Source organism: Geotrypetes seraphini, chromosome 17 (genome assembly GCF_902459505.1).
Source record: "Geotrypetes seraphini chromosome 17, aGeoSer1.1, whole genome shotgun sequence".
Classification (NCBI taxonomy): Eukaryota; Metazoa; Chordata; class Amphibia; order Gymnophiona; family Dermophiidae; genus Geotrypetes; species Geotrypetes seraphini.
Window position 1 is genome coordinate 16,125,011 of NC_047100.1, and position 25,542 is coordinate 16,150,552.

Sequence of the window (25,542 nt, forward strand, 5' to 3'; positions counted from 1 at the left end):
ATTTATGAAATGAGGAGAACCCTCAGCGTAGGTTTGAAAGCTCTTAAGAGCAGCTCAACGGAGCAGTTCTGATGCTTAAAAAAGCAGAGCCGGCAAGCACTGAGCAGAAAATACTCCTCCCGCCAGCCGCACACCATCATCTGGCTGCTCCCGTGTGCTTTAATAAGTGCTAATTGAGTGCAATAAATGAATAAATATCAGTGAAACTTGCCTTGCCTGCCCGGAATCACTCTGACCTACAGCTGTGTTTTTCCTGCTCGGTTCCTGAGGAAGTGGCTACGGCCCTGAATCCCTGCTGGGTTGAGCCGTGTTGAAACAGGACTGCACTTTAATGTCTGCCTTGATTTAAAAGAACTTGGGCTTCCTTCGGTACCATTTGACTGCAGCATTTTACATTCAGCTAAGTACCTGGAGGGACACGTGATTAAGATTTATACTGTCTGTCTTTGGGTCAGTGGATTCAGGCACTCGACAAGTGATTCTCTGCCTTTTCACTGATATTTATTCATTTATTGCACTCAATTAGCACTTATTAAAGCACACTGCCAGATGATGGTGTGCGGCTGGCGGGAGGAGTATTTTCTGCTCAGTGTTTGACGGCTTTGCTTTTTTAAGCATCAGAGCTGCTCTGTTGAGCTGCTCTGAAGAGCTTTCAAACCTACGCTGAGGGTTCTCCTCATTTCAAAAATTTAAATTAAGGTTGTACTGTGTTATTTAATGTGGAGACCAGGGAATCGCATTGCCTGTAATGTCCTAGGGCAATGGTTCCCAACCCTGTCCTGGAGGACCACCAGGCCAGTTGGGTTTTTGGGATAGCCCGAACGAATATGCATGAGAGAGATCAGCATATAATGGAGGTGTCAAGCATGCAAATCTGCTCCATGCATATTCATTAGGGCTATCCTGAAAACCCGACTGGCATGATGGTCCTCCAGGACAGGGTTGGGAACCACTATCCTAGGGACACCCAGTCCATATTACTGTGTCCTTAAAGGCATAAATGGCAGAGGGGACAGCGGCGGCTGCAGACTTTGAATTGGGGCTTCCCCTGCTGACTCCTGCTTTGGAGCCAGCAAGGGAATCCCATATCAGTTGTTTTATAATGGGGGCAGCTGTTGTGCATGCACAATACACACACAAGAACTGCTTCTATTAAAAAAAAAAAAAAATGATCTCCCATTCCTCCTGTCATGCACCCCCAACTCCCCCATATCTTCAATATAAAACAGCAGAAAGAATGCCCCACTCCCTTCTGCTACCATCAACCCTCCTCCAACACCCCCCCCCCCCCCATACCTTCAATACAAGACTGGCAGAAGGGATGCTCACTCCCTCCTGCCGGCAGGCACACCTCTTGAAAATGGTGGGCCTTCCCCTTCCTGGTACATCCTGGGATAAACTGGCAGGGAAAGCTGGGGCTGGCTTTTCCAGGGACCCCCTTTTTATTTTTAATGGGGGTGCATCTGTTGTGTGTGTGCGTTGTGTGAGGAGGGGAGGGCAAAACCTTTAGTGCATCACAAGGAGAGCTCTTTGAAATATTTGATATTGCGTGTACATCTAATTTTAATAAAACTTGAAACTAAAGAGCTCCTTGTAATGCATTTGCATAGGGCTCTGGGTGGCAGCCATGGAGAACCCTTTTGTGCCTTGACAGTAAGGCTGCTTTAGCAACTGTTATTGCCACAGAAAGCTTTTGTGCATCCAGACCTCAGTGGAAGTTACTGGTGGAAGTGCAAATGTGCAGACATAGGCTGGCTTACTGCTTTCATGAGTCCAGCAAGTCAAAACACATTCCTTATGTCTATGCAAACAGGTCTAGTAAGTAGCATTTCGGAGGCTTGTATAAAGATAAGCCTCCCAAAGTGCCTCACACCAGCTGCACCTAGTCATAGGAAGAGAGTTGCAATTACTATTTAAAATATAAGCAGAAAGGAGAGAAAAAGCTCACTTTGACACTTGTTGAATATTTCACAAGGGCCCCATTACAAAGCTTCTCAAGCAGACTGCAAATAAAAAAATACAAAATTTGGCCAGAGCATTGTCATGCATAGTCTACATATCCCTAAGATTTCTTCATGCATGATCAGTCTCAGATTTTCATAAATCATGCGATGCAAAATAAAGATTTAAACAACCCTCTGTAGCAAAATAAAACCGGTGTCCCGGTAAAATAAAATCTCAAGTGTGAATAAAACGTCTATTCAAAATAAGCCATGAAAACCCTGTTTCAGTTTGCTTTAGAATATTTGTCAGGTTATTTCAACACTTGTCTTTTATTTAGAAAAAAAACAACAACAACAATAAATCATATTTGTGGTAAAAAAAAAAAAAAAAAAAAAGGCAACATGCATCATTTGCTCTAATTTTATACCCTGACCTGAAAGGCAAGTAGCAAATCTAACGCATTTCAAAAGATTTCCCTTGCAGTCTCCAAGCATTCATATTCCCTAATAAAAATATAGAAAATCTTAAGGTAAGAAATTGGATTCCACTTTAGCACCAATTGCAAGAACTGTACTCAGAAGAGTCTATTAACAAGATACCCGGATGTATCCCCTGAGCTACCCCGCGTATTAATCACCTATCAGCAAAGACCAGCAACATCGCGCAGTAATCTCAACTTCTCCTCAGCCGGAAAAACCAAGCGTCTAGACAGGGGGGCAGTTACCTCCGCCTCCTTCCCCGAGCTGCTCGCTGCCTGCACTTCCCGGGCACAGTTCGCTCTCTTGACCGTCAGGTAAAAGGGGTAATCCTTGGCCACCATGGCGGCTGCAGACTCGGCCTGAGCGCAGAACTCCTCTGTGGCGCGGCGTCTCACCTCCACGTTGCTTCAGCCGTCCGCACAAAGCTTCCGCCGCCGCTCGCATTACCTCCAGCCCAGCGCCGGGGGGGGGCGGGGACAACCCAACCCGGCTGCTAAGAAACCCCGCCCACCAGCCCGGGGAAGAGAGGACAAGAGTGGGTGGGGAACGCAGCGCAGTGGGCAAATCACATCGGGGGAAAGTGTACTCTGGTGTCTTGGTACTATTTTTTTTTGCAAAAGTGTCTTGAGGTTAAAGGCAACTCAGATGAATTTTCAGAGACTGTCTCACCACTGTATGATTAATTGGGAAGAAGGTAACAAGCAATGATAAACAAACACCAACCATCTCCATCTTTTAGTCATCCAAATTTTAAAGAGTAGCTTTCATCCAGTCAGGATTATGATGATCTTTTTTTTAAAAAAAATATTTATTTATTGAATTTACAAATAAAGTACAAGATAACTCTTGCAAAAGAAATACAGAAGGAACAATCAAAATGAGGTACAGTAAAACCTTAGATTGCAAGTAACTTGGTTTGCAAGTGTTTTGCAAGACAAGCAAAACATTTTATTAAATTTTAACTTGATATACAAGCAATGTCTTGCAATACAAGTACATACAGTATAAACACATCACAACTGAGCCGATGATTCTTCTCTCTCTGAAGCTGCAAGAGTGTACCTACCGACTGTTCTAAACAAGTAAAATTTTGCAATACGAATACATATAGTGTACACGCCACATCATCACAATTGAGCCGATGGTTCTCTCTCTGATGCTGCGGGAGTGTAGTGACTGTTCTAAACAAGTAGAGTCTTGCAATACGAGTACGTATAGTATTTTGTATTTGAGTTGTGGAACGAATTGTCTGAGTTTCCATTATTTCTTATGGGGAAATTCGCTTTGATATACGAGTGCTTTGGATTACAAGCATGCTTCTGGAACGAATTATGCTCGCAAACCAAGGTTTTACTGTATATTTAAACATAAGTAGCAAAAACAAACATCTTCCTTAGATCACAATAAGTCCATCCAGAAAATGGTGAAGAGAACCAACCCTCTAAAGCAAACATTGGCTTCACAGAAAATTCCAACCTTTTACATTGCTGTGTTATAAACACTAAACTCCCCCTGTCAACAATTTCTTCATATCTATGAAAACACGTAATTGTTCGGGTGAAAAAAAAAACATATTTTGTCCCCAAATACTTAATAATGCACTTACAGGGGTAAGCCAAAAGAAAATTCCCTCCCAGCTTTACCACTTCAACTCTCATAGCAAGAAATAATTTCCTGCACTCTTGCGTCTGTCTGGTAACATCTTCCCCAAGAATGATAATGGAAGGTTATGAAAATATTGCCTAAGTAAAGCAGACATGTCCTGCTCAAAAACAAAGGAAACAATTAACGTGGCACGCTCTGAAGTCCCAGTTATTGAGGTCTCAAGGAAATCTGTGAGATTCAAAACACCTGATGGATTCTGGACACCTTCTTCCGGTGTGGCTCCCATGTCCTTTTTTACAGGACTATAATAAATAATGGAATACAGTCGGCGGAATAGTTGATTTTAGTCAAAACTTTTCTAAACATTTTCATGGGAGTCGCTCCTAATGACGTCTCTCCAACACAGAAAACTTCATCGGAGGTGCCTGCCTTCATTTTTCAGCCCCTGCATCGAGAGAGGAGTGTGGGAGCCCTGCTCCGCCCCCCTCCCGACACTGGATAGCAGACCTCTTTTGTTTGTTTAACTGCATGCTCTTTAACTAGCATAACAGCATACACGACCACACAACTACTATAACTAGTAACAGTATTTTACTCAATCCTCTTTAACTTAACTGATTTTACTCAATCCTCTTTAACTTAACTGATTGCTCTCTGACTCCTTCCTTTTCTATCCCCCAGCTTTCTCTCCTCTACTTGCTCCTCCAGCTGACCAATAATAACACTTCAGCTCCATGCTCCAGATCTAATTCTATAAAAACTGACTCCCACCAAACTTTAACTCACCAATAGAACCAAACCAAGTTTCCCCTGACAGTGAGTTTCCCCTGAATCCCTCCTTCCTAACGCCCCAAACCCCCCTCTTGCCATGCCACCAACTATCCAGGCCACCACCTTCCCCGCCCCTCCTCCCACCACTTTACAAACCACCCTCCCGCCCATCCCCACCCCCACCATTCCCACTACACTTCTTACAACACTATACTTTACCATCCCCATTATTACAGGCCAAGGCAGATACGGTGATATCTCCCCCCAACCTAAAAAAAGCCGTTCCAGAAACCCTGCCAACCTCATCCCCATTCTTCCCTCGCCACAAACCCCCTCTCACAACACACTCAAATTGGCACTCATCAATGCAAGATCAGTCAATAACAAATCCTTCCTCCTACATGACCTCATTTGCGACAAGACTTGGGACGCCCTCATGATCACCGAAACCTGGCTCCAAGACAACGAGGGGATAACGCTAGGCGAACTATGTCCCCCAGGCTACCAGGCTCTAACCTGCTCACGTACCTCTGGAAAAGGAGGTGGAGTGACTTCCATTATCAAAACCTCCGCCACACCAAAACTAATAAACTCCATCAACATTCCCTCCCTAGAAGCTATTGCGTTCACATTAGGCCACAAACAAAAAACCGCCCTCATACTCCTCTACAGAACCCCCAACTCCCCAGCAGATACCCTAGAAACCCTCCTCGAATTCATCACTGAACTAACCATCTCACACAAACACATGACAATCCTAGGAGATTTCAATTTCCCAGACTACCCCAACACCTCAGGACAAATAGACAACTTCCTCTCCTCCCTCTCCGACCTAGGATTCCACCAAACTATAACCACCCCCACTCACTCAGCAGGCAACATCTTAGACTTGCTTTTCACCCTCAAAGACCCAACGACAAAACCCCAGCAAACCTACACCTCCACACCTGTCCCATGGTCAGACCACCACCTCATTGAATTCGAACTCCCACTCGATACTGCCCTAATCCCACGTAAAGATCCCACCCCCCCCCACCCTACGTCAACTTCCTAATTCGGTCAACCCTCAAGATATGGCCGCAGGTATTCGCACCCTAAACGAATCTTATACCCAACATCCCCTATCAATTGACCTGGCAGCCGCCACATGGCACTCTAACATCCAATCCCTCTATAATAACCTGGTCCAGACAAAAACAACCCAAACAATCACCAACAAAGCACCTGCTCCCTGGTACACTAATGACCTCCGATCCATAAAACGATCCCTGAGGAAAGCTGAAAGGATCTGGGCCAAACATCCGAACATTGAAACCAAATCCCACTGGAAAAACATATCCACCACATACAAAGCTGCCATTCTAGAAGCAAAAAAGACCTACTACTCTCGTCTCCTACAACAAGCCCCTTCCAGATCAAAACAACTATTCACCCTCACCAACCATCTCTTCACCAACGCCCAAAGGAATAATCAAATCAACCAAACAGAACTCAATAGCGAAACTCTCTCGGACTTCTTCCAGTCCAAAATACAAAACATCCGAGCTAACCTCGACCTCAACACCAAACCCACTCCTACTCAGCTCCAACCAACTCCATATACCCCCCCTTCCGCCTCTCTCTCCCAATTTCACCTAGCCACTCATGCGGAGGTCCTCGAAACCTTGAGAGAACTTAAACCCTCCAACACCATCCTCGACCCCTGCCCGTCCAGCCTCCTGCTGGCTGCCGGAGACGCCATGGCAGAATCCATCCTCCCCATCATTAACACCTCTCTAACTACTGGAACTGTCCCCCTCAGCTGGAAATCAGCTATTATCAAGCCCACTCTCAAAAAACCCTCCCTTGATCCTAATGAACCTGGCAACTATCGCCCAGTCTCCAACCTCCCAATTGTCTCCAAACTCCTTGAACGAATTGTACTCCACCGCCTACACCCTTTCATCGAAGAACAAGCTGCCCTATCCCCAGTCCAATCCGGCTTCCGTAAGGGCCACAGCACAGAATCAGCTCTCATTGATATCATTGACGACAGCTGGTCAATACTGGACAAAGGCAACGACGCCCTACTAGTCCTACTTGACCTTAGCGCTGCCTTCGACACAGTTGACCATCACCTACTCACATCTAGGCTCCACGACCTCGGAATCAAAGACACAGCCCTCCAATGGATCACCTCCTTCCTTCACCAAAGGACCCAAACAGTCCTACTAGGTACAAATAAATCTAACCCTAAGCCTATCAAATATGGCGTTCCTCAAGGCGCCCTTCTATCCCCCCTCCTATTCAATCTCTACATCAAACCCGTCATCGATATAGCACAAAAATATAAAATCAAAATCCACTCTTATGCAGATGACATCCAGCTGCTCCTCCCCTTAGGCGAAAACCGGCCATCCCAAATTGCTAACCTCGAACTCTGCCTCACTGACATGAAAACTTGGATGTCAAACAACAAGCTTCAACTAAACGCCTCCAAAACCGAACTCCTATGGATCAGAAACAAAAACACCAAATACCTACGACCTACACTAACATGGGATTCCACTCGACTAACGGCAGCAGATCAAGTTCGCAGCCTAGGAGTAACCCTAGACGGACACCTATCCTTATCCAACCACATATCCCAAGTAGTCTCCACCTCCTTCTTCTACCTTCGCCAACTGAAAAGGATCAAACCCTACATCTCCAAACCAGACCTCGCCCAACTCCTATACGCATATGTCCTCTCCAGAATGGATTATTGTAACTCGCTATTTAACGGACTAACCAAAAATAATATCAAACGCCTCCAACGGGTCCAAAATGCAGCCATCCGCCTCCTACACAACCTCAACTACCGCGATTCCATCTCCCCGGCACTCCATGCTGAACACTGGCTCCCAATTAGCCAACGCTGTACTTTCAAAGCCCTAACAATTGCCCACAAGAGAATCTACTCCACCACTCCCTCCTATATAAAATCCAAGCTTCCCATCTACAACCCCACTCGCACCCTCCGCTCAAAGTCAGAGACACGCCTATGCGTCCCCCCCGGAAGATCCCTGCTCACAGAAACTGCCCACAAACGATCCTACAGCCACTTCATTCCACACCTCTGGAACCAACTTCCCCCCCAACTTAGACAACAGAACTCATTATTAGCATTCCGTAAATCGGTAAAGACCCTCCTCTTCAATTAAAGCTCCCCTCTGTCTCTCCCCCCCATAAGCCCCACCCTCCACTCTCCTTTCTCCTTCCCGAAATTCCAGTATTCCATTCCTATCTTACTCTCTCCACTAAAAAAATAAATAAATAAATAAATAAAATTGCACCCATACGCTTATAACTTTCCTTAAACTACTGTATTTCCCCCCTCTCTCTCTCTGCTCAATCCCCCTGTATTTAACTCTCTCCAAAAACTATAAATCCACCCACTAAACCTGTTGTACTACTTATATGTCTAATTACTCCGCAGTGTGTATGTTCAATTGTAAACCGTTCTGAGCTATTGGGAGGACGGGATAAAAATCTAAATAAATAAATAAATAAATAAATAAATTTGGTCTGGAACTCCAAAATAGAGCATTGGGTAGGGGTTGAAGGTCGGCGTGCAGGGGAATCAGTCCGGATCATCCCCTTATGCTTCGAATGCGGCATTAGAGTTTTTTGAAAACGAAATGGACTATTCTATAGATTGCAATCAGAGACGCCGTCCTGGGGCTGCAACCATCTTGGATTTCCTTTCTCCCAGGATTATAATGTTCTTTACAACTGTTAGTACATAGGGCTGGATTCACTAAGCCCACAAATCTGATCTGTGAGTGATCCGATCCATGGCCATGGGGCTGATTCACAAAGCGTCCTCGTGCAAATGAGGATGATCGGAATCACGCTCCCAACCGATCGCAAGGATCGCTCTCCAGCGATCCCAAAGCAAGCGCAGACCATCTTTGCCTGCAGATAGTCTGCACATGCACTGGCCCACCGTGCCCGGCAGAGCTGGAAATTTTTTTTTACTTTTTCAATTTATTTTTTTGGTTCTTTCAAGTTGCTACAGCTTCAATTGAAAAGCACCAGGCAATCTTTCACCATAAGTCAAAGCATTTAATAAGGCAGACAAGTTTATGTTTTGGAAGGTGCTAGGCTCAGCAGGATCAAAAAGGAAGCTACCTTAGGGAGAATAGGCAACGGCAATTGTCCACACATTTTTACTTTGCGAGCCTGTGGTTTTAACTCGCTTTAAACCCGCAGATTAAAACTACGGGCTTGCACTGCGGGGAAGGGCAGGAGAGTCGGGGCAGAGAGCAGGGTGGCAAGAGCGTAGAATCGGGGCAGAGAGCAGGGCGGCGAGAGCAGGGCAGTCGCCCCTAATCCCTCTATCCTTCCTCGCCCCGACACCAATTACCACCAGATCTGCCCACAGACATAAACTATCCTTCCCCTCTCTACACGGCATCCTCCACGCAGGTAAACTGGGTAGATCCCTCCTCTCCAAAATCACCGGCCTCTGGAACGACCTCACTGTCCCGCTGCGGAACCTGGGCTCCCTCCAACTATTCCGAAAACAACTGAAAACCTGGCTTTTCTCTAGCATATAATAATCTCTTCTCCTGATTACATCCCCTCTTTTTATGCTTTGTAAACTCTTTCTCTTCTCTCTTCCCATATTTTTTAAACTTTGTAAACCGTGTCAAGCTCCACTTCAGTGGAGAAGATGCGGTATATAAACCTAAGGCTTAGTTTAGTTTAGTTTAGTCCTCAGCAGTCGCTTATTTTTTGATTGGCCAGTTCAGAAGCTTAGGTAAAGGGGAATGGAGCTTTCTATACTTTTTTCCTGTGTGGTTTACATTGGGCAATGAAGTGTTAAGTGACTTGCCCAGAGTCACTAGGAACTGCAATGGGAATCAAACTCACATCAGAGTGCTGAGGCAGATGCTATAACCACTAGGCCATTCCTCCACTGTTTTGGGGACCTAAAATGCAGAGAGAGCCATATAGAAAAGTATTAGATAAATCAATAAAAAGCATACACTGAAGCCACTTCTAGGCCCTGATGCTCAGAACCAAGCATTAGTGCCGGACTAGTGCCAGTATTAATCTGGGCAGAATGTTCAGAGGGTTTTAGCGCAGGAAACACGCATACCAATCAGATGTTAATGAGGTCATTTGCTATTCTCTCCAAATGCTCAGAGAACAGCGCACCAAAAAACCTTGCTCTTAACACTGGAAACCTACCACCAGTTTGAAACTGACTTTGAGGGGGTGGGAGTTACAGAAATGTATTTCTTATGATTTTCTGTTTAAAATCTGCCCGTTTTGATGTGTTTTGGAAGCAGAAGGAAGCTTCTACAAGCCTCTAAGCACCAGTACTGAAAAATAAATGTGCGCAAGTCCAAGCAAATCCGAAAATAAAAGCTCATACTGGTATAAACCTTTCAAGTGAAGAAAATTTTTTTTTTAAAGTTTATATTTAAAGGCCCAGAAGAATGGTGTTGATGTGTGCTTCAATTCCGGGCATACCTGGGCATGCACACAAGAGCTACACTTACTGCAAAACTCTTGTGTGCATGCACCAGGCATATTCCATCCCCCTACTTTCAGTCTCACAGCATGCATATGATTGATTGATTGATTTAGATTTATTAACCATCTTTTCATGGTTTACAATACATTGAATAGCAATCAGGCACTCTTAAGTACTTTCCCTATCTGTCCCCGCAGGCTCACAATCTAACTATGGTATCTGGGACAATTGAGGGTTAAGTGATTCAAAGTCACAGGGAGCAGGCTCATAACCCGAGGGTGCTGAGGCAGCAGCTCTAATCACTAGGCCACCCCCTCCTCAAGGGTTGAACATTGAGCAGCTGTTCCCATGGTATGGGGTGGGTGCTGTTTGCTTTAGCATCAGAGTGTTGAGCATGGATTGCTTGGTGGCATATTTCTGGCACCTACGCTGTGTGTAAGCAGAAGGAGGTGGAAGAAAAGGAGCCACGCTCCCAGGGCAGGATTAATTCGTCGAGGGCCCCTAGGCACACAAGTATACTGGGCCCCCTGCCTCATTCCACCATGCGCCCAGGCAGAAACAGGAAGCTGCCTCAGAGGGAAGCTTTGGGCAAGCAGCACCGCTTGCACAATTACAGTTCCCATTGCCTTTCTTACCCGCGTTGCTTGCTTGTCTTACTTTCCGTTGATGGGGGGGGGGGGGGGCATGTTGCCGATCGGGATAGGGCTCGCATTGCCGATCGGGGGGGGGGCCTGCATTGCCGATCAATGCTGGAGGGGTACATCGCCGTTTGGAAAAAATAATGTTGATGCCCTCTTTCATCGGACCTCCCTAACCATTTTGGGCCCTAGGCACGTGCCTACTTGGCCTATTGGTTAATCCTGCCCTGCACGCTCCCCCTATTGTTATAACAACTGAAGGGGCTGATGTTCAAAGCTACTGCGAGCGTAAACGTGTGGTTGACACTAGGTTTATGGGGAACACTAGGTTTACGTACATGTTGTTATGTGCAAATTCTGAGGGCTCAAGTACAGGTGTTAATATTGTGCAATCAAGATGACCGAAAACTGCGTTGAAATGTACTTAAATGGATGTTAATGAGGCCAGTAAGTATTCCATCACAATGCACAGAAGGAAATGATGGCCTATATCGCTAAAAGGTTTTTGCCAGGTCAGGGGCTGTGCTGAAGTTTTGAGGGAGAAGATTTCTTATAAAGGAGATGGGACTTGATATATTACTTTTTCTGTGTGGTTGCAATATTTTAGACGGGTACTTATTTTGCAGCAGCTCCACCCACCAACTTTTCAGACTGATCTGCTGGTTTTGTCTTCTTTCACAAGCAGAACAAGGCTCCTCCTGTAAGTTTTCAAGGCAGATGGGAAATGACAAACGTGTGCGTGTCAGAGCAAAACTGAAAGTAAAACCATACCTCTGCACCTAAATATGGGGTCCTTTCAAGGGAGAAGAACCAAAGGGTACGGAAGCAAAACAGCCCTTCGGCGCTCGTTTTTCCTACAGGCTACAGTTTTTTGGTGGTTTCAACTTACCTCTGGTTTTTCCGGACCCCTGAGGAAGGTGTGCTTTCCGAAACACGGACCGTATTGCGTGTCAGAGCAAAACTGAAAGTAAAACCATACCTCTGCACCTAAATATGGGGTCCTTTCAAGGGAGAAGAACCAAAGGGTACGGAAGCAAAACAGCCCTTCGGCGCTCGTTTTTCCTACAGGCTACAGTTTTTTGGTGGTTTCAACTTACCTCTGGTTTTTCCGGACCCCTGAGGAAGGTGTGCTTTCCGAAACACGGACCGTATTGCGTGTCAGAGCAAAACTGAAAGTAAAACCATACCTCTGCACCTAAATATGGGGTCCTTTCAAGGTGAACACAAGGGAGAAGAGCCAACAGGTTCTGCAGTGAAGGGTACGGAAGCAAAACAGCCCTTCGGCGCTCGTTTTTCCTACAGGCTACAGTTTTTTGGTGGTTTCAACTTACCTCTGGTTTTTTCCGGACCCCTGAGGAAGGTGTGCTTTCTGAAACACGGACCGTATTGGGCCCCTTGATTTTAAGGTCTTGCTTTGAACCGCTTTTGATTAAATAAACTTAGCCTACATCATTGTACGGGTTTCTGTCCTTTTAAGGCACGCTAGCTGTTTTAGCACACGCTAAACGCCAACGCATCCATTACATCCTACGGACGCGTTAGCGTTTAGTGCACGCTAATATGTAGCATGCGCTAAAACAGCTAGCACCCCTTAGTAAAAGGACCCCTATGAGCCTTGTAAAACTTCCCTATGCCAGTAATATTTCTGAAGCTCACATTTAAGCGCCGAAGAAAAAGCGCTAATATGTGCTAACACTTCCATTTTTGTCCGGGTATGTGCACAAAAGCCACACTTAGGCCCTGTTTTACTAAGGTGCGCTAACCGAACATGTTAGTCTACGGACGCGTTAGCGTTTAGCGTGCGCTAATTTGATTAGTAAAACAGGGGGTTACTGTCAAACTGCGCATAAAATTTAAAAATGATTTGCTTTACGCGTTGTACGCAAATTTTATTTATTAATTTTTTTAATTGTTGCATTGTGGGCACATCTGCATCCAGCATTGAGCATCAGCCCCTGAGTCAGTGGAGGCACAAGTTAATCGTGTGCCTTCCTCAATGTCAAAGTACAGATTTGTTCTCCCCCCATCAGTTCGGGGTACTTGTTATGGAAGGCAGAGTACTATTTTACTTACAAGAGTATGCTAGAACAGTGATTCCCAACCCTGTCCTGGAGAAACACCAGGCCAATCGGGTTTTCAGGCTAGCCCTAATGAATATGCATGAGAGAGATTTGCATATGATGGAAGTGATAGGCATGCAAATTTGCTTCATGCATATTCATTAGGGCTAGCCTGAAAACCCAATTGGCCTGGTGGTCCTCCAGGACAGGGTTGGGAACCACTGTGCTAGAAGAATCCACAAAATACCTAACCTTGAATATTCCCACAATGAAATATTGTCCAAGCTTCTTTCTGACGCTCAGCACAGCACAAAATCAGTATGAGTCACATTCCCCGAGGAAAGAGAAAAGCTGAGATAGTTTCCTGCTGGAGGAAGAGCAAACCCAGTAAACCATAGCTGATAAAGACCAAATTAGCCTATCCTGTCTGCCCAGTTGAGATTCCTCCATTTCAGGTAGATGGGCATGCATTGTAAGTTCCCATTTAAAAATCATTTTCTTAACCCTTTCCCTACCACTGCCCATCTCATCCTTCACATGTATGCCCCAAATTTCTCATAATGAAAGCTTCTACATCTGCTAGGAGGTCATTTCAGGCCTTGCCAATTTCAGTTCCGATTCTTTCAAGGATAGTTATGGATCCCCTTCTATGTCTTTTTTGCCAAATTTTAAAATAGTCAGCAATGTTAGTGAGGTTTGTTATAAAAATAACTATATAATTCCAGTATTCACATGCTCAATAAAGCTTGAATTTCATCTATGTATATTATACAACTGCTCTGGAAACCTTAGACCCCTCCCAGTGATGCTGTTGATGCATTTGGAGGGGCCTAAGGCCTTGATTGGCTCAGCTTTCTTAGGCCTCTCCCATTGCATCCTAGGATGCACCGGGAAGTGGAAGGCCCGCCATTTTGGGAGTGGGCATCCCTCCACCTGGTCTTCATTATAAGGTACAGGGCAGTTGGGTGCGAGGGAGGGTCTGGGCATCAGCGGCTGAGGCAGGAGGGAGTGGACATCCCTCCTGCTGAACCTTTTCCTTGGTGCTGGGGAGAGATCGGTGGGTGGGTGGGAGGGAGGCACGGTGATGGGGTGGGTATGGTGAGTATGGAGTGGGTATGGTGGGGTGGTGGTGAATGAGGCAGGAGAGAGGAAGGGAGTCAGGGATCCGGGGGGGGGGGGGGGCATCCAGCACAACTATTTTTTATTATGGGCATAGATGTTGTGCATGTGTAAAACATGTACAACATCTGTGCCTATTTTTTTTTAATCTGCTTTTCCTGCCCTGAACAGCTGAGCGGCAGGGGAAGCCCCAAAGTAGAGAATAGCACGGGGGAAAAATTTGTCCCCGTCAGCTCAGTCCCTGTCTCTGCCCCGTCCCCACGAGCTCAGTCCCTTGTCTTCGCCCCCGCGGTCCCCATCCCCACAAACCGTCTGATCTCATCCATACAAGCCTCGAATAGGTATGATTTTATATTTAACTTATTTTATTAAAGTATAAAAAAAAAACAATATTCTGTACAATTGTAATTTTATAAATACAAATAATACAGAGCAAGGATCAACAAAACCCCTGTCTTCCCTCCCCTTCACAAATATCCCCTCCACTATCGAAAAACTGAATAAGTCAAATTATTACAGAATACTACACAGAAAAATCATGCTAACAGCATACCACAATCACACAAGACAAGAATAGTGTTAGGGGAGTATTACTAGGGCAACTGCTCCCTGGTTAGAGAGAGCCCTAAGCCTGCTGGAAGCTAAAGAAGCACAGCCTGGGCTTTATAGTTCCCAGTTATGTCTAACACCAGCTCTAGCAGGATATATATTTCAAATCTGATATATTCTAATCACAAAATAGAAATACAATTATTCTTTTCTACCTTTTGTTGTCACATCATCTTATTCTTCAAATTATGTTGGTCTTAGGTGCTGGTCTCTGTTTTCTTTTGTCTTCTTTTAACTCACTTGTTAGGGTCTCCTGACCATTTGACATTTCTTCTTTCTCCATGCTCACCATCCATCTTCTATCTCTTGTATACTTATTGTTCCCCATGTTCAGCATCTCTCTTCTCTATGTCTCCTATACGTCCCTTTCTAATATTTCCCTGCCTTCATCATCTCACCATTCTATTATCCCCTCCCCCTGTGTACAGGGAGTGGGAAAAGAGAGAGAGATCCAGGGTGCATCTCTCCCACTCCCTCTACTGCCACATCCAATATTTCTCCCTCTCATATCCTCTGGATCATGTGCAGCATTTTTCACCACTGCCCACCAGCTCCATGCTCAACATTGCTCTTTCTATCACCCCTCTCAAGCACCATGCCACACCTCTCCCTCCATCACTATGTCCAACATTCTTCCCCCTTGCATCCACTTCAATCTGTCCCTCTGTTTCCTCTCCACCAGCCAACATTTCTCCCTCTCATCCTTCTCTTCCCCAAGCATCTCTACCTCACTCCTCTCTCTTTATGCCCAACAATTTTCCTCTTTCTTCCTTTCCTCATGTGCACCATCTCTTTCCCTCTCACTCACACACTCATGCCCCACAATTCTCCCTTTCTATTCCCTCCCTCCTATGTCCCAAATTAGTGTCCCCTTCCTCCCTCCCTCGTGTCCCAAGTTCATTCCCCCTCCCTTCCTTCTGTGTTTCGAGTTCATGCCCCCCTCCCCGCCTTTGTCCCAAATTCGCACCCCATCCCCTGTCCCAATGTGCTCCTTTCCCCTCCTTTCTTCCTTTGTCCCAAGTTCATCCCCTCTCTCCCTTACTTGTTCCCTTCATTGGCTTCCAATAATTTCCAGGGTTTATTTTAAATGTACCTGCTTAACATTTAAGATCTTGCATGGCATCCTTCCTCCTTTAATTCCCCTGTCTTGGAATTCTGTAAGATCTGACATTACCAGATCTACTCAAAAATTTAAATTGTCCTTTCCTACGTTGAAAGGCGTTACCTACATTGGTAAAGTAGGGAAGCTGTGGAATAATTTTCCTATTCAACTGCGCGATTTGGCCTCTTCCAACCATTTCAAAAACATCTGAAAACTTGGCTATTTTCAAAGTTGTAAATTCTGCTCCTCTCCATACTATTCCAGATTCATATTGTACCTGTTCTCCTTTCTAATTTCTTGTAAACCGTGCTGAGCTCTACTGTTATAGAGAAGATGCGGTATATAAGCCTAAGGTTTAGTTTAGTTCAGGGCCACACTCGCTCCCTTCAGGGCCATCTAGCTGGACTGCTTCTTCCTGCCTTCAACTGCACTTGTTCTTTGTAAAGACATGAGTAGCAACTCTTGCATGCTGCTCATGTGGCTGACCTGCAAGTCATGTCAGCTCCAATGTCAGAGAGAAGGCTTCCAGCCACATGCAGCATGCAAGAGTTGCTGCCCAAATCCCTGCAAAGAACAAGTGCAGCTGAAGGCAGGAAAGAGCAGCCCACCTGGAAGGATGACTGTTGAGGTAACTGGGATCCCTGGCTGACCCTTAAGGCTCAACTCCAACGTCAGCTCTGACATTGGAGGGAAGCCTTCCAAGTTGGCTTCAGCGGAGGGGGGCATGCAGCTGGAAGGCAGGAAGGAGGCCTGTTTCCAAATGGGATCCCCAGCAGTAGTGAACAGCAGTGGCTCCACATTGGGGAGGAAGGGGGCGGGAAACCCACGTGGTGCCATGTACCCCCTACTAGCAGTTAATGGCAGTAAGGAATGAAGGGGTGCTTCAAACTGCGGGGACAAAGCTTTTCATCATTCTTGCAGGGGGGGGTGTGTGTGTGAAAAGTTTTGTTCCCATGTCTGCAGTGAGTCAGTCTTAGGCATCTCCATAGTCTTGGGCAAACCGCGGTCCGCTAAAGCTTGCCGCAATGTTTCTTCACCGTGTCATTCTCTACCCCGAAGCTGCTGGCGGCTTCGGGGAGTCCTGTGGTTCAGTTGATCAGGACAAGGAGAGCAGCTTGACAGAAGGGAGAAGCTGTGCCTAATGATTACTCTTCTAGAAACATAGAAACATGATGTCAGATAAAGACCAAATGGTCCATACAGTCTGCCCATCCACAGCATCCACTATCCCCTCCTCTCCCTAAGAGATCCCACAATTTCATGAATTCAGTGTCTCCACCACCTCTACTGGGAGGCTATTCAACGCATCTACCACTCTCAATAAAAAAGTATTTCCTTAGATTACACCACTTAACCTATGCCCTCTCACTTAGGAGTTTCATTTCAATTGAAAGTGACTCACCTCGTGTAATTATGCCACAAAGCTATTTAAATGTCTCTATCATATCTCCCCTCTCCCACCTTTCCTCCAAAGTATACGTATTGAGATCTTTAAGTCTGTCCCTGTATGCCTTATGATATAGGCCATCAACCATTTTAGTTGCCTTCCTCTGGACCGACTCCATCCTTTATATATCTTTTTGAAGGTGCGGCCTCCAGAATTGTACACAATATTCTAAATGAGGTCTCACCAGAGTCTTATACAGGGGCATCAACACCTCCTTTTTCCTACTGGCCATCCCTCTCCCTATGCACCCAAGCATCCTTCTACCTTTTGCTGTCCCCTTTTCAACCTGTTTGGCCACCTTAAGATCATCACACACTATCACACCCAAGTCCCGTTCCTCTTTCTTGCACAAAAGTTCTTCATCACCTAAACTAGTGTCTCTCAAACTTTCTCAAGCCGGGGCACCCTAAAGGTAGCGGCCACGGCTTGAGGCACCCAGAAGTGTGTGAACGTCGCAGTGATGACATCATACGTATGCGTGACATCATCACATCAACATCCGCGTATGTGCAGAGGCCCTCCAGATGGGCTCTGAGATGCCAGTAGAGGGTGCCAGTAGGGAAGAAGGCCGGAGAGAAGGAGAGGCAAGCTAAGTGCCCCCTAAGTCTAACAAATATCAACCACAGACTTCCCTAGGCCCACCCAAACTCTGCCCCAGATCCCATCCCCTTTACTAATTGTAATGCAATTTTTCCATTCATTTTTCATATACACAGCAGATATAAATTCTCAAAACACATTTAAATCACTATATTGAAAATAAAATCATTTTACCTACGGGCGATCCTCTGCAGGCTGCTGTAATTAGCTTTAAAGGTGACGCTAGAGAGAAGGGGGAAACATGCAGGCCTTCAGCAAATGGGGCAGCGCTGGCGCTGTACCGCATAAGGAAGTCAGCTGACAGGTGCCTCTCTTCCTCCTCACTTGGAATCTCAGGAGGCGCACGGTTTGAGATACACTGCCCTAAACTGTACCTTTCCCTCTGGTTTCTGCAGCCCAAATGCAAAACCTTGCATTTCTTAGCATTAAATCTTTGCTGCCAAATTTCAGACCATTCCTCAAGTTTCGCTAGGTCCTTCCTCATGTTTTCCACCCAATCAAGGATATCTAGTCTATTGCAGATTCTGGTACCATCTGCAAAGAAGCAAATCTTACCAGTCAGTCCTTCAGCAATATCGCTTAAAAAATATTAAACAGAGCAGGCTCAAGATGTACTGAACGCATTATTTTGCAAGTTAAAATCCCTTATTCATGAGTAAAATGCTCCTTCACAAAGATCTGAGCAAGCAGGCACAGTTCCTCCACCCTTTTACTGGCGATTCTCCGTACAAATAGCAACGCATATAATTTGCATGCTATTGTGCTGAGCAAGCTAGTAAAAGAAAAAACATCCCCACTTTTTGTATCTGGGCCTTAAAGTTGTAACTGCTGCTCTGTACAGGTTCCCCCACCCCCTTTTGTTTCATTATCCCTTTCTTTGTTGTCAGGAATCCTCTCTCCTTATTTCATGCTTATTTGAATTACATTCCTATTTTTTCCTCAGAAGTCCATTCAATGCATTCACTACACTTTCCATGAAGAAGTATTTTACAGTTTGCCCCTAAATCTAACCCCCTTTTTTTTTATTACAGCGCTGCCTGCGTCTGGTAGCACTATAGAAATATTAAACAGTAGTAGTAGAGCATTCTTTCCTCTGGTGTAGGGGGAAAAAGGATTTTGCCTGACTTATACATGTGGAACCCTATTTTTCAAAGGATGTGGAGAAGAGAAATCAGGCAGCCTTGTCAGATCATGAAGGATTCCCATAATATTTGGGGGAAGGGAGAGGGACAGTGTTAGATTACAAAATTGGATGCATGCTTCCTTTTGCCTAGCTTAGATAAAAGCGAATGCCTGTTTTTTGTTTTTTATCAGGCACTCACATTTAAATGTATATTATCTCCCAAATTCTTCAAATGTGCACCCAGTTATAGAATGTCTGATTGCTCACTCATATTGTCAAGCCACTGAAATTCGTGTTTTATGTTGTCTCTACCTAAAAAATATCTATATATCTATAATCTCACATGAGTCAACAAACAGCATTACAAAAAAAAAAAGAAGATAAAATCCCTCCTTGGCACAAGGTTATGGAAACCATAGTAAGGTAATTAGGGCTGGACTGGAAATTGAATTGAAAAGGAAAATCCTCGGAAACAGGAAAGCAACAAGTTCAGAAAATCCAGTTTAAAAAGAGGGATGCATTTTGCCTGAGGGGAACTTGTACACCCAGTTTTATTATTCTTTCCTGGTGTCTGCCCAGGCATTCCAGCTGCCTCTGGGCAGAAACAAAGAATCTGTGATTAAACAGAATTGTCGTGAAAATCACTAAAGTCACAAGCTAATTTATTATCTTCCAAATATGTCAGTATTCTCTGTCAATCAACCCCTAAGCCATCTCCATCAAAATCTGCCTTCATTTTGAAATTTTTGGTTTGAACTTTTGTACTGTCTCATAGGCAACTTCAATTTACCTGTAGGCCCCGTTTCATATGTGTCCAAATCAAACCCCCTCTGCTACTAAACCATGCTAGCGGTTTTAGCGCGGGGAGCCGTGCTGAATGGCTCGCGCTGCTCCTGACGCTCATAGAGTTCTTATGAGCGTCGGGAGCGGCGTGGGTCATTCAGCGTGGCTCCCGGTGCTAAAACCGCTAGTGTGGTTTAGTAGAAGAGGCCCAAAATGCAGTATTATGGAACACAGATGCATTCATGAATGCATGTAAAGGATTGGTTATAGTAGGTGCTTATTCCATGTATGGTTGAATATATTTCCATCCAAATGCAAAACATGACTTTTTAAATAGAATTTTCAGCCACTGGTTAAAATGTACTTACTATCTATATTATAAATATAACATCTAATTCATTCAGGCCAACTAAGTATTGCCCCCAAAAGTAGGAAAGTGTTAAAGGGCAATCAGGCCAATGCTCAAAGATCCTGACAGGGCTGAACATGAGCAGCCTGTTTTGAGACTGCCTTCTACTGACTGCCTGCACTTCAGGTAAGGAATGGAGGAGGGTTTTCGTGGCTCAGGACCTCTACCTGCTTCTGCCAATCCAGGGCTTGAGGGAGGGAGGAGGGCTTTGTGACTCAGGACGCTGCCAAGCTGATGCTTCAGGTTGGGAGGGAAGTGGGGTTTGTGGCTCAGGACCACTGAGATTCTACTGTAATTACTATATTTGTATAGAACAGGCCTGTCCAAATTTAATCCTTGGGGACTGCAAGCAGACCAAGTTTTTTTAGGATCTTTCCATTTGGTTTCCATGCCTTTTTAGGTATCCACTGTGTATATCTCACTCCTTTTTAAATTCTATCATCCTTTTTGCTTTTACCACCTGTTTCAGGAAGGCATTGCAAGCATCCACTACCCTTTCCATTAAAAAAAATTTCCTGTTGTACTAGATTCTCCCTCCTTGTAGCTTCATATCAAATCAAATCCTCTAGTTCTAGAACTTCTCAGTTAAAAAAAGCTGCTTGTTCAGTAATTCAAGTATATAAAGGTCTGTATCATATCACCTCTATTACACACACACACACCCTCACCCCATAATCTGGCAACTCTCTCACCCCACCCCACCCCATTCCAGTATCTCTCTCCTCTTCCTCCATTCATCCTCTCCCAACCTCATGGTCTGGCATCTCTCTCCTCTCTTTCCCTTCCCTCCCTCATAGTGTGCCATCTCTCTCTGTCTCTCCTCTATCTTCCATTCCACTCCTTTTTCTTTTCTTCCCTTCCTTGGTCTGGCATCTATCTCCTTCCTCCACCTACCTCGACTTGGTAATTTTTTTCACTTACATACCCCTCCAGCAAAAGTAGGACGGATTGAGACATTCACGTTTTACTTCCATTGCTCTTAATTCCATTACTACTACCCTCTGTTGTCTATTGATCAACTAATTTTTAATACAGTTGGCCACCCTGGGACCTACCTCCAGGCTGTTCAGTTTAATTATATCTTCAACAAATAACTGAATCAAAGTATTTGCTGACATCCAAGAACACCATACACAGCACATACCCTTTATCTAGTTCTCTGGTCACCCAGTTGAAGAAATCAATCAGATTTGGCATGATCTGCTGCTGGTAAAACCAAGTTGCTTTGGTCTTACAATCCACTGCACTATAAAAAGCTGAGTATCTTTTCCTTTATCAACATTTCCAGTACTTTTCTACCACTGAGTTGATGATTACCAGTCTGTGGTTTCCCACCTCTTTTTCTGTAACCCTTTCTGTGAAGTGGTACCAAATTACCTTCTGCAATCACGTGGACCCTCTCCTGTCACCAGGGCTCTTACACATACTCTTCAGGGTCCCACCAGAACCTATCTGAGCTTCCTTACACTAGGATGTAACCATCTGGTTCCATTGCTTTGCTCATTTCTGTGAATTGTGCATTATCTACTCCATTTCGATATGTACTTTTTTGCTAGTTATCTGTGATTCTTCTCCAGGGCTTTCTTCAATGAATGTTGAAAAAAGAAAAAGTGGTTTAGGGGCTGTACACATCAACCTTGAGATTATGTGTTCTTGTGTGTTCAAATGTCGATTTATTAAGACCATAAAACATTAAGGGCTAGATTCACAAAGGACACCGATCGTGTCCCGACCACTTTGCAACCCGATTGTTCCCCGACCCATTTAGCCTCTGATCTAATCTGCATATGCAAATGAAGGAAATGGCATGCAAATGTAGGAAGGCAGCGATTCACTAAACAATTTAAGGAACACCGACTAGACTGGCCAATCAAAAAACAAGCGACTACTGAGGACCAATCGCTCACATCTTTTCCTGCTCTCTGCGCCCTAAAATCCCTGCCCTGCAGCAAAAACCCTGCTCTCTGCTGCCCTGACTGCATCTCTGCCACTCCGCTCTCTGCCCCGAAAGGAATCAGCACCTCGACTCTCTTGCTCTTACCGCCCCGACTCTCCTGCTCTCTGCCGCCCTTCCCCGCAGTGCGAGCCCGTGGTTTTAACCTGCAGCTTTAAAGCGGGGCTGCACTGCAGGAAGCAGGAGAGTCGGGGTGGCACGGGCTCGCGAAAATCCTTCTGGTTATGCCATGTCTTTTCCTCCCCTTTTCCGATGGGCTACACTGGGGTAAATGGATGATAAGAAATGACTATCTCTTAGATAGTTTAGAACTATCAAAGTAATGAATCCTAGGAAGGATAGAATTCACAATGAAGCGTCAGTGTAGTAAAAAAGCAAACATGTTTTCTGTTCGTTTTGCGGTAGGCCTGATAAGAGAATCAAAGGCTATGGGACCTGCATTTTTCTTTTGTGGATTTCTGTATACAACATTGTCTTTAATTTTCTTTCAATTGGGTCAGTGCTGATCACATGTTTCTATCTTCTTCTTTTTTTCTTTTTCCTTGTTTCAAATTGCTTTGCTATGTAAGTGCTTTTCACCGTATTTAAATGAAGTAGTGTAGTGACTGAAGTGGGAGGGGAATAAGCATTTTTAGTTTCCAGTTCTTATTCTGAAGAAACCTCACAGTGGAAACCATGTTGAGAGCACTTCCTCTGCTCAATTCCAGAGAGTTGATGGCATCCAAGTCCACGGCTCAAGTGCAATGTTTAAATAACAACACCCTATGGACCTTTCCTTTGTAAACGAGGTAGCACCCTGGAGGGTACCTGTGAATACTTTTATGGACTTTCAGCCTGCACTGAAGCAGGTGGAAAGATTTGCCTGAAAATTCAAGGGGTGATTTGAAAATGCAATCACTGACACATTTTCCTTTCTTGTGCCACAATCCCGCCTACTTTCTATGCTAGTAAAAGTATGTGTGCTATGAAACAGCATCCCTATCTAGGAAGGGGGAGGTTGGAATTTTCACATTTATAAAGTTTTGGAATATTGTCCTCCCCACAAAAGGGACGCAGAGATGAATGTAGTATTTTGTAATAGGTTTGATTTGAAGGAGGTTAGTTTGTTTTGTTAAGATATGCATGGCCTCTTATTCATGTTTCCTTTAACATGGGGTGTGAATGTGATACTTCTTTTTTTGTCAATGTTGACAAATGTTTTTGCAAGAAACATTTCTACATCTTCAATTTGATCAAATTGGGTCTTTGGTTTTGGGTGGTCTGAAACATCTCTTCCTTTAAACCCCTCCTGCAGAATGATAGTGGGATTGCAAGTGTAACTATACAAAGAGTAGAATATGTATTTAAGGTCAAGTCATTTGTAAAGCATGGTGATTACCTATGCATACTGCTTTTAGAAGTGCCTTCCTGCTGTTTGAGTGCAGTCCCACTGAGAAACTATTGTGTCTCCACCTTCCGAAACAGATAGCCATCATTTCAAACTAATTGGTGACTAGGGTGGTCTTTCTACAAGGACAACAATAAGGGTGTGGTAATTCCAGATGGATTAGCAGATCCCCTTATTAAACAAACCTCATTAGTAGTAATTAAATGGTTTCTTTAGAAAGTATAAGTTTTCTTTTAGTTAACTTTAATTCCTCTTATCTTACACAAAAATTATCCCAACAAATTGAAGAAGTTGAATATCTTTAGTTAAACTGTTCACAATGAATCAAAATACCGTCTGAGGGCGAATGAAATCTATAGATTTTGTCAAACACATAGGGCCATATATATTGTGCCAAAAATATTGGCACTGACTAGAATAGTGCTTCGTATGATTCTACAAGGTACGCATATCTTTTATAGAATCATGCTTAGCACCTGTGTGCGATGCATAACTTAGGCGCAGGCATTTAGGCCAGTTATATAATAATCCATTCAAAATTGGAAACTTTTGAAAATATCTTTCGGGCAACAAATTTAAAGGTTGTTGAATTTTCCTGTAACACATTTTCTTTCTCCTAGAGAATTTTTCAAAATATGTGCTAAAGAAGTACAGTACTTCAATTGGTTCTGGATGATAAAGAAATTCTCAAGACTTATTATATATCACATGGAACCAAAGAGGTTGCTCAAGAAGGTGGGCTGGATAATTTAAATTCCCCTGATAGTTTAGATATCACGAAATTCTTAGAATCAACTCGAGATTCAATAACTAAGAGATTAACTCTCTTGGTGGCTATGTCCTCAGTGGAGAAAAAAATGTTAATCATGAAATTATATTTTCCCCAAAAATTGGTACCGTTTTATGGTCAACCAATCTCAATGTTCCCAGATGTTTCCAGGCAAACACAAATTAGACATAAGGCCTTCCTCCTGCTGAGACCTAGGGTTCTAGCAGGGGGCGGTACCTATTTTCTAAAGTTTCCATGTAAATATCTGGTCACATGGGGAGCTGGTTCTTGTGTATTTCTAGATCCAAGTCATTTAGAAACTATTCTTTTAAATAAATCTGAAAAAGAAGTGAAATAATTTTTCTTTACAGGTTTATAGGGAATAAGAAAATATATATATATACCTGCTAAATATAGAAGTGAAAAGATTGGGTCGCGGCGGCCACATTAGGGATTTTAATGCAGCAGGAGAGTGGGCATCTCTTCTGCTGCAGGGGAGTTAGCGGCCAGGATTTTAGGGAAGGGGTGTTGTGATGCAGCGGAGACACAACACAGAGCTTTCTAGTAGTCTCTGACATTAACCAGCACCCCTGGATCAGTTGCGCTTTTTTTGGCGCCAAAAGCCAATGCCACTTTTTTCCACTGGAGGGCTCATTTCAATGTTGAAGAACCCATTTGCATGTCAGTATCAGAGACTGCTAGAAACTTTGCTAAAGACGGAGATCATTGCTTTTGATATTTTGCCACTAAACTGCGTACAGGCTAAACTGCTGGAAAACAGTTTAGCGACGGCGTTTGCCCTCAGTGTTAGTTGATTTTCAGTGAAAGTCCAGCAACCTAAGTCCCTTTTTTACTAAGATGTAGTAGAGGTTTCTACCACAGCCCAGGGTGATAAATGCTCCAATGCTGCTTCGCCAACGGAGCAGTGTCAGAGAATTTAGCACTCCAGACTGCAGGGGGTGGGGGGGGGGGGGTAAGTTTGGCTGAAAATAGACACCTAACTTATAATTTCCAACTTTAGGTGCTCAGCTTTTAATTTTTTTAAAATTATTTTTTATATATTGGCATCTCTGTACCTGCGGTATCTACTGGCCCATGTAGAATTTTATCTAAAAATGGGGATGTTCTCTAGCCACGTTAAATCCCAGTTCAAACGCCTCAAGCTACAGCAGATCTATCTATTAAACCAAGATAGAAGTGGGTGAAAAATCTATTCTCCACACACATGAACTTTTTT

At 44.2% G+C, this 25,542-nt stretch overlaps 1 protein-coding gene across 2 annotated transcripts in view; it reads right to left on the bottom strand.

Annotated features, from left to right (window-relative positions):
• Positions 1 to 25,542, bottom strand: part of ARHGEF3 (Rho guanine nucleotide exchange factor 3) — a 208,846-nt gene that overhangs the window by 59,263 nt on the left and 124,041 nt on the right. The window contains exon 1 of one of the 2 annotated variants that reach the window (XM_033926555.1): positions 2,669 to 2,920. The exons of the other annotated variant lie outside the window; for it this stretch is intronic. Coding sequence (XP_033782446.1) covers positions 2,669 to 2,764 — 96 coding nt within the window. The 5' untranslated portion in view covers positions 2,765 to 2,920. Of the gene's footprint in view, positions 1 to 2,668; positions 2,921 to 25,542 lie in introns of those variants that run through there. 2 annotated transcript variants of the gene reach the window in all.